The following is an 11,159-nucleotide window of genomic DNA, read 5'->3' on the forward strand; positions in this document are numbered from 1 at the left end:
ATAAAAATATGACAAATGCAGAAAAAACAACAATTATAAGAAAAATATAGAAATTGTAAAAATAACAGATATTTAAAAATATATAAAAAATGCAGCAATTACAAAAAAAAAAAAAACAGATTACTTAGGCATTCTACTACATCACCTTAGACCGGGTATTATACCCATTGTACCCCCTGGATTCCATTCAGTAAATCACCTAAGCAATTGATCTCTGCTGGAACCCCTTTGTATATAAAATAAGAACAACCAAGCAACTTCATCAATCAAATGATTTATAATTTCTTAAAAGCTGTGCAGTGTGCTCAAAGAGTAGAAACAATATCCTGGTGTTCGTTTCAGAAATTTGGCATTCTCATGTATAAATTAAATGCATGGATTTATTACGTTGTTTGAATTTTGAAGCAGTAGACTCACATCATAATGACAAAAAGAGGGCTTACTTACGAGTTAGGAGTTCACATTTACATAAAAGATAATTGAATGGTCACAAACCTAAGTAACAAGTCAAAGAACAGAGTTGGAGAATGGCTGATAATATTGCCCGCCATGAACATAAAAAACATTATAACCACAGAAGTTCTTGCCAACTATGTTCTGTGAATCACCTGCCAATGCATTTCTTTATATTTCAGATTCAGCAAGATGGTATAAACACCATGTCACTAGGTCTTAAAGCCAGGAATGACCAGACGTTCCCCATATAAACATTATCATTTCTGGGAGCCTTGTGTTTCTCAGTATCCGCTACAGATGTTTAAGTAGCTGGATTGGTTGGGTGGTCCCTCACCGTGAAGAAAAGCACCTCAGGCCTGACAAGTGTCCAACCACATCAAAATCAAACTTTGCTTGTGCTATTTCTCCAAGATCTGTGTAGCATTTAAAGACCAAATAGCATTTATCATAATTCATAACCAACAAAAGCATGACACTTTAAGAAAAACTCTAGAAAGCAGCCAAGAATCAAAATTTCATGATCTAGACATGAGATCTTTCTGGTTTATCCAAAAAAACAAAAAAAAACACGAGATCTTTTTGAATCCAGATTTAGAAGAGCCCATAAAACCATTAACTCTACCCTCTCTTCTGCACAATATAAAGGATTTCCCATTTCTCCTGTCCTATCCCAAACATTAACGTTAAGAAGAACCAAGTACACAGATTATCATAATGCAACAAAATAAATTCTCTTGACTATTTTTGTTCAAATGTCACAAAGACTGCTGAATACCTAATTCAGTCTTGGTAAATAACTTAGATACAAATTCTCAGTCTTAATTGGTGGTAAGATACAAATTCCAAAATTTGGGATGCCTGTGTCAAAAGTCTGTAAAAACTGCCGAATAGTTAAGTCTATATTGATAGTTTAGCAAAAACACATTGTATTCTTGATACAGAACTTCTACTTTTTTTGTACTCATTGGCAGTGCAAATTTCATATCTCAAAAACTGAGGCAAAATTTACATCACCTTCCCAGTGTTTTAAAAGCACAAGGCACAAAAAAGGTGCAGGGGTCAATTTGTGCCCGAGGCATGAAGCGCAAGGCAAGGTGCACGCCTTTTGGAAGCAAGGCGCAAAAATAAAAAAAAACGTCAAAAAAATATTAAATGTAATATTAATAAAAGATATAAACTTTAAATTTTAAAATAAATGTCTTAAAAATCAATTATCTAAAATTAAAATACATAAACATAACATATAAAGCATATTCAAATGTGAATTTAAAAATAAAATCAAACATATAAAACATTTTCAAGCATGTAAAACCCGCAATCTCTTTTTTTACTCAATTGCATTACTTAAACTAGCTAATGTGATGTAAAACATATTACATTCCCGATTCTACAAATCGCCTTTGTGCCACGCCCCACAAGGCAAGCCCAAACAAGTCCATGTTAGGGTCCTAAATTCTTAGTTCTCACACAAAAAATAATGATTATCTTCTTAAAAATCAATTAAAATTATAAAATCATTATTTTTTTGTGTGACAACTAAAAATTTAAGACCCTAACATGGACTTGTTTGGGCTTGCCTCAAGGGGTGCGGCACGGGGGTCAAACTTTCAAAAAAAGCGTCAAACTTTCAAAAGGCGCATGCCTAGGCTGAGGCGCACACCCAAGCGCACTAGGCGTGTGCCTTTTGAAAGGGCTGCGCCTAGGACTTGGGCGAGGCACCTAGCCTAAAATGCGCCTAGGCGCACCTTTTAAATCACTACACCTTCCTACCTCAATAATTCTTTCTGATATAAAGTGGGAACCACATCATCTTGCAACCTACCATTGTCTTTCACTTAAAGTGGAGATCACTTAATTTTACTTCTCACAAGCAGATAAGACAGCCAAATCTGAAGCAAAAGTAAACCAGTGAAAATGAAATTTGTACTGCAAGTCTGCAACCAAACACAGCTTTATATACATTTGCTTTTGATTGTATTTTAATTTATTCTCTGTTTTTGATTTCTTTCATCCCACACTTAACAAGTTAAGGAACACTTAAATTCCAAGTGTTATACATACTGTAGGTCACAGCGGGTCTATAAACTTCAACCTCTCTACTGAGCTGTGATCTCAGGCCCATTCTTACAGGGTTGGTTTCCATGTTTAACTGGGAAACTGAATAGTTCCACGTATCATGTCAATATATTGAACTAATACTAATGGAGATCCGACCTGTTTAAATTAGATTGTTTTTGTTCAAGGGCAAATAAAGCCAAGAAAAATATTAAACATGAATAGTGAAGTAATTAGGATTTAGTGGATTCACACTTTTATAATAAGAATAGATAAATACAGAGATAGGCAGACAGACAGACAAATGTGTAGATAGAAAAAAAGTTCCTATGGACAAGTTTGTGGGGATTTGAAGTAAAATCATGAACCAAGTAAAACTTTTACTTGGTTCATTTTTTTCTATTCTTTGGATGACTTTTTGTTTTACACTGGTGGCTAGAGATTTCACTCATTTTTAAGAGTATAATTTTAGAAAACTGATGTGAATCCTACTCCCTTTATGAAGAAATTCACTTATTTTAAAATAAATGGAGCCCACTTAAATTTTGATGGATTAGGGGTGGAAAACAAAGTCTAACGGTGTAAAATGACAAGAAATAAAACCAAAAATTTTTAGAGTGAAAACATTTTATGTTCGAAATAAATGGAGCTGCTTCTCCTAATATTAATTAGGTTTTGATTTGTTAGGAAGCCGGCAAGTCAGCAACGAGGAGTTTTTACTAGGCACCTGTAACTTACAGGTACAACAAACTCCTCAAAGTCCTCAAATTCTTTAGAATCCACAAAATATCGAAGCCCGACTAACTTTGAAACTGATTTATACCCAAAAATCAATTTTTATAAGTAAAAGGAAATTTTCATTAAAAGAAAAAGAAAAATACAATTAGCCAATCAAACAGAGGCAAAGATTTTTCTCTGAAATTGACCTGAGACTAAGAGCTTCAAGCAACTTGAAATCAAACTAAGAAAGTTTTCCAAGCTGAAACTCTGATCCTCTGGACTTGGAGCACAAACCTCAAAGCTCATAAATCTAAATCTCAATAGTTTATGGAAAGAATCATGCAGAGAAAAAACTATAGGCAGACAATATTTATATCCTTAATCAGTCAAATGCTGAAACAGGAAAGCTCAAAGGATATCAGAAATCAAATGGCCACAGAAAAAAATGTATATACAAGCAACTAGACTTACTGACCTGTTCACCGTTGTTGAGTTCTTTGAGCTTTTCAGCTGCTCTGTGCCTTCAATCCTGCAATGAGAGACAAAGCATTCTCACTTGAACAGAGAACGATAGGACAAGCAGGAGAGAGAGAGAGAGAGAGAACATTTTCTGGAAAGAACACGAGTTTGATCCATGTTACTTCAACCTAAACCAATAAACTGTAGACTTTGTTGCCCTAGCCTCCCTCTGGTTTCCTCACTCTGTTGGATTTAGATTGGTCTTTGAGGTCATTGGAATGTCCACTTCAACATTGGACCATTAAATCCGGACTGGTCCAATCCAAAACAATATATTGGACCTCCAAATCCATTCTAATTGGATTGGATCCAGCAGAAACCCAGTCCATTGACACTCCTAGATCCACCAACTTCACAAGTAAAGCTGGCTATAAAATCAGAAAAGACAAATTTTGTCACTGTTTCTGGAAGTATGGAAACATAATTGATGTTTTTCACTTCCATTTCCTCATGGAAGAACCTCTTGGATGAAAGGTGTAATTCAACTCAAGCTGAGGATAAGAAAATTACATAGAAAAATGGCATGAGAAAATCTACTTAGATAAAGCCTAAGGTTGACCTCATCAAATGAGCTCAGACAACACTAATGAAACTATCGTTAGCTGTGATCTGCAAGTGCTAGTTCTTAAATGAAGAACAATGCTCTCTATGCATGTCAAACAATAATTATACAGATAGCTACATTCTATATCAATTCTTAGGAAATTATAGAACAATGAGATTGGATAAACTTACATCAAACAATGCTGTGTGTTGCACTTGCATTATTCTTTAATCTTGATGCATCTTCCAAACTGCCTCCTTTCAAATCCTCCAAGTTCATGCTTCCATTCGATCCTCCAAAAGATTCCATGGTTTTGGTCATGTCCTCCTTTAGCTTTTCATGCTTCTCTATCAATTCTGAGGAACTTACAGCCTCTGCAAGGCTTTGCTTTATTTGTTGAATAAGAGAATTAATTCTCGTTTTTGTATCTGGCCCAGGATCCCTTCCTGCCATTGCTATCTCTAACTTCAACAGCTCTATTCTGCTCTTAATATCTGATGAACTAGCAGCAGCCTCTATTTTGCTTCCAATTTCATCATTTAGTTCCTCTATCTTGACCTTGAAGTCCAAGAATGAGGTTTGGTCACTGATAATTTTTGATTTAATGGCCTCTACATCCAAATTCAAAGACTTAAGCACATCAGTCAATTCCAATTCTATCTCCTTCTTCACCTTTAAAATTTTAGCCTTTAGCCCACGATCCAGATCCCTCTCAGTTGACACACCAGCATTAGCAACATCAGCCTTAAGTGCCTCAAGTTTCTCCTTTATGTCTGGTCGATCCATGACCTCTTTGAATCTCTTATTTATTTCCTGTTTCAAAGTTGCTGTTTTACCATTCTGCTCTGAGAGTTTCTTTGCTTTACAAATTTCCTTCAACATGTCAAGTTTGTAATTCAAGCTATCATAATTGGGAGCCTCTGATAATCCTTGATTGAATTCCTGCTTTAGCTTCTCAATTTTGTCCTTCAAACCCTGATTAAAGAGTGGGTCTGGTGAATTTCTTGCTTTTGCAAACTCCTCCCGCAGCATCTCAAGCCGGTCCCCCAAATCCATGGCATTGACTGCCACAGAGAATTCCTGATTAACCTCCCTTCTCAGCTTCTCTATCATCTCATTCAATTCCAACTCTGTAGGCTTGAAAGATGACACCCTGGATTTTAGGACTTGTTTCAGATTTCCAACCTCATTTTCCAATTCAATATCTGGAGTTCTTCCAAGCTCTACTTTCTGAGATATTGGTTCATCTTTCTTCTTCATGTTCAATTTCTTCTCTGGGTCAACTGGAATTCCTTCTAGAAACCCACCAATATGACGGAACTTAAGCATCCGATGGTTTAATAGCTCTGGTATATCCATCTTCAAGAGCTCCTGTAGAAGTAGATGATATGGTCTAAGTTAGGATCTCAACGGGAAAGTAGAGTTCATCTACAAAAAGCCAACATGGCAGATACATACATCCATTGCTTCAGCAATGGCGGCTTTTATCTGTTGTGATGTCCAAGATGGGTCAGAATGCGCACCACCTACTGGTTCCTGTCCAAAAAAAAAGGTGGATGAGATAAGATGAAACAAGTAATTGCAGCAAAAAAATTGACCATAAACTAAGTAATAAAATATTGGTGGGTCAGCAGTTCAACTCTATGGATCAAACTGGTCAACCTATGACATCATAAACTACGTAATAAAATATAAAAATAGATAAACTTTGCAGAAAAAATTGAGCATGTCATAAATATTATATTCATCATATTGAACAAAAAAAAGTGTGATAAATTAGAATCATTGTTAGTAATGATGAAAATGGATAAAAATACTATATATATATATATATATATATATATATATATATAAGATGTGTGACCAGCACTGACCAAGATCTGTTCAATTGGCAAGGTGACCGGATCATTTAACTGAGTCAGCATTTTTTTTTTTTTTTGCAAATAAGCGGTTTCTAGGTGAAACAGGCCAGAATAACTGGCCGGACAGTCCAACTGACCATTAGAGATATATATCCAACTTTTCTACAAAGTTTCTATGTTTTTCAGTAATAGATGTATTTTCACTATTTTTATATATTTCTTATTTGATTATGACATCACAGATTGACCTATTTGACCCAGATAGTTGAACTGCTAACCTGCTACCCAGAGGGAAAAGCAGTTCCATTTCTGGATCGACTTTAAAAACACTGGAAAACATTCATTATATTGAGAGACCATGTACAATAGCCATTGACATCAACAATCTTTATGTGCCCCTCCAGGAAGCTATGATCTTTCAAAAATATATGTTCTGTCAATCTGACCACGTGCTTAGATGGCATAGTCGAAAGGCAGGTGTTGCTGTCCAAATTTATCCTTGTGTTAATAAATCATTTCTTGAAGGTGCCACATGTAAAGGTTGTTAACTCCTTTTAGAGAAATGAAAGGACGCATCAAAATACAAGAAATTTAAAATAGAGGAAAAAATTACAGGAATGATGCCATCTGCAACTTTCAGTTTGACCAACTCAGGAGCAGTTATTTTCAGCTGCTCAGCTGCCTGCAAAGATGAAGAATACTTAAAATCATTATAACCAAGTAAATGTAGCCTGCCTGCTACAAAGACAAGGACAAACATTAAAACAGTTAGTTGAAACCTTTGGAGCAGCTTTGGCACTCTTCCACAAGATTGCCGCACACGCTTCTGGGCTGTGTCATAGAGAAGGAAGTGAGATCAATGGGTAGACAAGCAGATAAAATGAATAGCTTCGATGTACAGATCGTATGATGCCAGAAAGATGTTTAAAGTCAATCAATGACAAGGAATAGTAGAAGCACAAATGAAATAGGCTCAAGCTACTGATATAGTAAGTTGCAGAATGGAATTATCAAAGTCAAATAGATTAACATAAGATGTAGGACAGAAAGGAGAAAGTCCTTCTAGGATGAATGTGGTAGAAAAAAGAGGGAGAATTAAGGATTTGACTTGTGAGAAGAAGAGATACAAAAGGAGAAAGGGAAGAAACAATGTACTTTTGAATAAAAGAGAGAGAGAGAAAAGAAGATCACACTATTACTTATAGGTAACATAAAAATAAACTTTATTCAATTAAACAAGAAAAAGCACAAAAAATAGAAACAATAATAAATTGTCTGGAAGAGCTATTACTATAAAGTGAGCATCTATGAAGTATGAACTACCTTGCAACATAGAAGACTGCATTTTCGAGCATTAGTAATTTGTTAGCACATCCAATAGCCAAAGCGCCACCAGAACCACCTTCTCCAATGACAATAGAGACGATTGGAACCTTCAAACCAAACATAGTCCTCAAGTTCTGGGCTATTGATTCACCCTGCATGCAGGTCAAGCAAAAAGGATTTTTTGAGACTGTTTGAAAATCAACACCCAAGCATGTCCGAAAATTAAAATATATGCATACTTGTCCTAGCTCCTCTGATTTAAGGTCTGCAAAAGCTCCTGGTGTGTCAATGAAAGTAACAATAGGAAATCCATGGTGATCTGCATAGTACATCATTCGCAAAGCCTTCCTATAGCTGTTTGAAGATGAAGCCAATTATAATTTACAATGAGATTCTCTTAATACTTAGAATATGATTAAATAGAATCCATGGTTAGTTCTAAAACCAAATCTTCAGTACCACAAAAAAGGGGATATATTCCTTCGACAAAACCTTACATGGCTAGTAACTACTTTCTATATGATGAATTCGTACCCAGAGAACATACCCATGTGGAGTAGGCATTCCAAAGTTGCGATGAATGTTCTCTTTTGTGTTTCTACCTTTCTGTTGACCTATGAACATGTATGGTCTACCATCTATGCTTCCAATACCAGTTACGATAGCAGGATCATCATAACCCGCTCGATCTCCATGTAGTTCCACCCACTACACAATTGAGATTAAAGGAAACAATTAGAGAATTGAGATAATTCTCCTCATATTACAAATAAGAAATAATCCAAGTAGACATGAATCTCCCATCAGCATTGTCGTACCTTGTCAGTGATATTCAATATATGGTCAAGAAATGTTGGTCTGTTAGGATGTCGAGCAATATACACTCGTTGAATAGGAGTTAGATGCTTGTATAAATCCTTTAGAGCCTGAAGTCAACATTGTAAAGTTCAAGAAAAACATTCAGGTCCAGTAACTTGCCAATGAAATCAAATCCAATGACAGCAATAGAATCAAGTACAGCATGATGGATGGACACCCTCATACAACTCCTGCTTGTTGTCAATGTATATTGAGAAAAGGGTGCAAAACCTGGCTAGAAATACCAGTTTACCACTGCTGCTTCTAGAATGAACATCATATATTACCCATTGAGTTAAGACGGCATAATTAAGATTACCTACAAGGGCTAGAGATAAATTTAAATTCTAGAGAGAAGGACAAGACACGGAAGTGATAATACCAGCTATTTGTGCCATCTTTGATCAAGGGAGAAGCTAGGGTACCTTTCTAGAATCAAGCTAAGAACGTATACCCAGAGCATTTCAAAGTAATCCAAGAAAACCTCAGATTAAGAAAATTAGATGGATGATAACGGAAGCTAAGTAAAACAGCTACAAAATGTACGATGTCTTTCCTCCACACGTTTCCGCTTGTTACACTTGTTCGGGACTTCAGTTTTTACTCAAATATGAAATTACAACTGCTCTGGATGTGATCCGGAAACCATGCACATTATCGACTTGCCTGTTGATGCTTATTCTCCAGTGAGACGATTTGATCCTTGAAATCCAAACCAGTTTCCTGTGCAAGCTTTCGCACCTACAAGCAGAAGAAGCAAAAATCTAAAGCAAACTGAAATCTGTAAGTGTTGAATTCATGCTGTAGACGTCTGGCATGAGTGGCGAAGAAAGGAGGACTTTACATCTTCAATCTTCTTCTCCAGATTCACAAGCGGTTTTTCGAAATCCAAAGTGACTGGATTCTGCTTCTGCTGCAAAGGCTTGAAATAAGAAAGATGACTAAGAACTCCTCCTTTGACATTCGGATCAGGATTGTCAGGCCACGGGTAATCATGCTTCTTTCCCTTCTTAATCTTTGCAGTAACAGTGAACTCCTTCTTAAAGAACACACCCAACCGTGCCCTCCCAATGAGCCTTAAGGGAATTCCATTAAGACCATTACTCGAACTTCGGAGAGGATCCGAAGCAGAAGTAACAGAAGATGAAAGTAAAGAATGAGGTACAGAAGCCATTCTTAAGCTCCAAATCCTCCACGAAATATAATAAATAGATCACCAAACCAACTCCTCTGTTAACCAGAGAGAGACAGCTCCAAAATATTAAACCTGGAAAGGAAAAGATCAGAATTGTCAAAAAAAAGAGCTCGAATTCACTGAAACCAATATCAGCGGAATACCAAACCCCAATCAACCTCAAAACCAAACAAAATACAGCAAGCAAATGATTAAGATCGCCTGACAACAAACCTGAAAGATGGAAAGCTGCAATGAGTAGGAGGATGAGTAAACTGGTATTTCAAAGAAGAAGAGCTAAAAATCTCCAGAATGCCAGCACCAGAGTATGTGGGAATTGGGATCCAGAGGAAACGAAGCAGAGACACTGAAATGTGACATCGTATTGATCGCCATGGTAGAGAGAGAGAGAGGGGTACCAAATTATCAGCTAGGCAACTAATAAACCAGGAAGCGCTTACATAAGATAATTAGTTAGCAAGTAGCAAGACACTGAAATGTGACATCTTATTGATCGCCATGGTAGAGAGAGAGAGAGATCCACAACCGGACGCGCGTACAATCAGATGACTTCTAAAACCTAAACTGCTGAACAATTTCTTAGTGTGGAGTACAGTTTGGGGTGATCATCCTTGCCCCGGCACGGAAACCCGGCCCGACCAAATTTTTGAGCCCACGCCCATGATTTTGTATGCAAGGTTGGCCCAACTCGGTCTCGCATCAAACTTAAAAAATTTTGAGCCAAGCTTGGGCCTAATACTTCAGGCATGGCCCAACCCGATGTTTTTGTTATTTGACCATAAGGCAGCGTTTGGAAGTAATGTAAATCAAGAATGGTGTAAAAATTTACATTGGTTCAATTTTGTCTGCATTTGGAAGGAAAGTGTAATCATGATCGACATAAAATTTCACTATGGTTTAGTTTTACATACGTTTGGATGAAGTAGAGTTTTACGTTGATAACCGATGTAAAACCTATCAAAGGTAAGGCTGTCTTTGGAATCGGTGTAAATCAAGAAGAATATAAATATTTACATCAGTTCGGTTTTGTTCGCGTTGGGAAAGAGTGTAATAATGATCGACACAAAACTCCACTCCAGTTCAGTTTTGTGTGTGTTTGGATGGAGTGTAGTTTTATGTCGTGAATCAATGTAAAAGCTCATCATATATAAAATTTTACATCGATTATCGGTATAAATACTACATTGATAAAATCAATGTAAAATTATCGGTATAAATACCTCATCATATGGTTCAGTACACTGATTCCAAATGCAGCTGTCTTCACCCTTTACGTTTTCAAAAAGTAATGGTCACTTTCACTATTTCGTGTAAAACGTCACCGATATATTTTTACACCGATGATGTTTTACTGTTTTACACTGATTCCAAATGCAGATTAAGTGTTTTGATGATAATAAATTGGTTGAAAATACTAATGATATGAGATATAAGTGTATATTGTACGAATGATTCCCTCGTATGGACTAAAGCCTATTCAAAATTCTGGAAGTCATGAAGTGGAATTCCTTGGGGAATCTATCCACCATTAAATGAATTTATTACTTTATTTACTTTATAAAGTAATTTGCAAACAAAATTAAAGCCATAAAATAAAAGTAAAATGCACTTTCCTTGGAGCAAG

The 11,159-nt window shown here is 36.3% G+C and overlaps 1 protein-coding gene across 2 annotated transcripts; it reads right to left on the minus strand.

Annotated features, from left to right (window-relative positions):
• Positions 1-421: 421 nt before the first annotated feature.
• Positions 422-10,108, minus strand: LOC148871792 (acetyl-coenzyme A carboxylase carboxyl transferase subunit alpha, chloroplastic-like). Of its 2 annotated transcripts, none has more exons than XM_088971366.1 (13): positions 9,749-10,108; positions 9,185-9,607; positions 9,007-9,081; positions 8,301-8,408; positions 8,030-8,190; positions 7,722-7,836; positions 7,480-7,634; positions 6,936-6,987; positions 6,770-6,838; positions 5,753-5,830; positions 4,486-5,665; positions 3,707-3,760; positions 422-812 (listed from the first exon to the last, which is right to left on the minus strand). In XM_088971366.1, exons 2-11 carry the CDS (start codon positions 9,512-9,514, stop codon positions 4,487-4,489), a joined length of 2,322 nt encoding a protein of 773 aa, XP_088827492.1. In that variant the 5' UTR covers positions 9,515-9,607; positions 9,749-10,108; the 3' UTR covers positions 422-812; positions 3,707-3,760; position 4,486. The 2 variants fall into 2 exon arrangements, with proteins under 2 accessions (XP_088827492.1, XP_088827491.1); XM_088971365.1 differs by having other exon boundaries at positions 422-869.
• Positions 10,109-11,159: the final 1,051 nt, after the last annotated feature.

The sequence above is a fragment of the Nelumbo lutea genome, chromosome 2 (genome assembly GCF_056320005.1).
Source record: "Nelumbo lutea isolate HS-2025 chromosome 2, American lotus-T2T, whole genome shotgun sequence".
NCBI classification, from domain to species: Eukaryota; Viridiplantae; Streptophyta; class Magnoliopsida; order Proteales; family Nelumbonaceae; genus Nelumbo; species Nelumbo lutea.

Excerpts from the sequence above, each read along its gene's own strand:
- LOC148871792 (XM_088971366.1), bottom strand. The coding sequence starts at position 9,514 with ATGGCTTCTGTACCTCATTCTTTACTTTCATCTTCTGTTACTTCTGCT. Across the intron at positions 6,839-6,935 it reads GTGCCAAAGCTGCTCCAAAG|GCAGCTGAGCAGCTGAAAAT; the intron begins GTTTCAACTAAC and ends TCATCTTTGCAG. Across the intron at positions 5,831-6,769 it reads TTGCAGATGGCATCATTCCT|GAACCAGTAGGTGGTGCGCA; the intron begins GTAATTTTTTCC and ends TTTTTTGGACAG.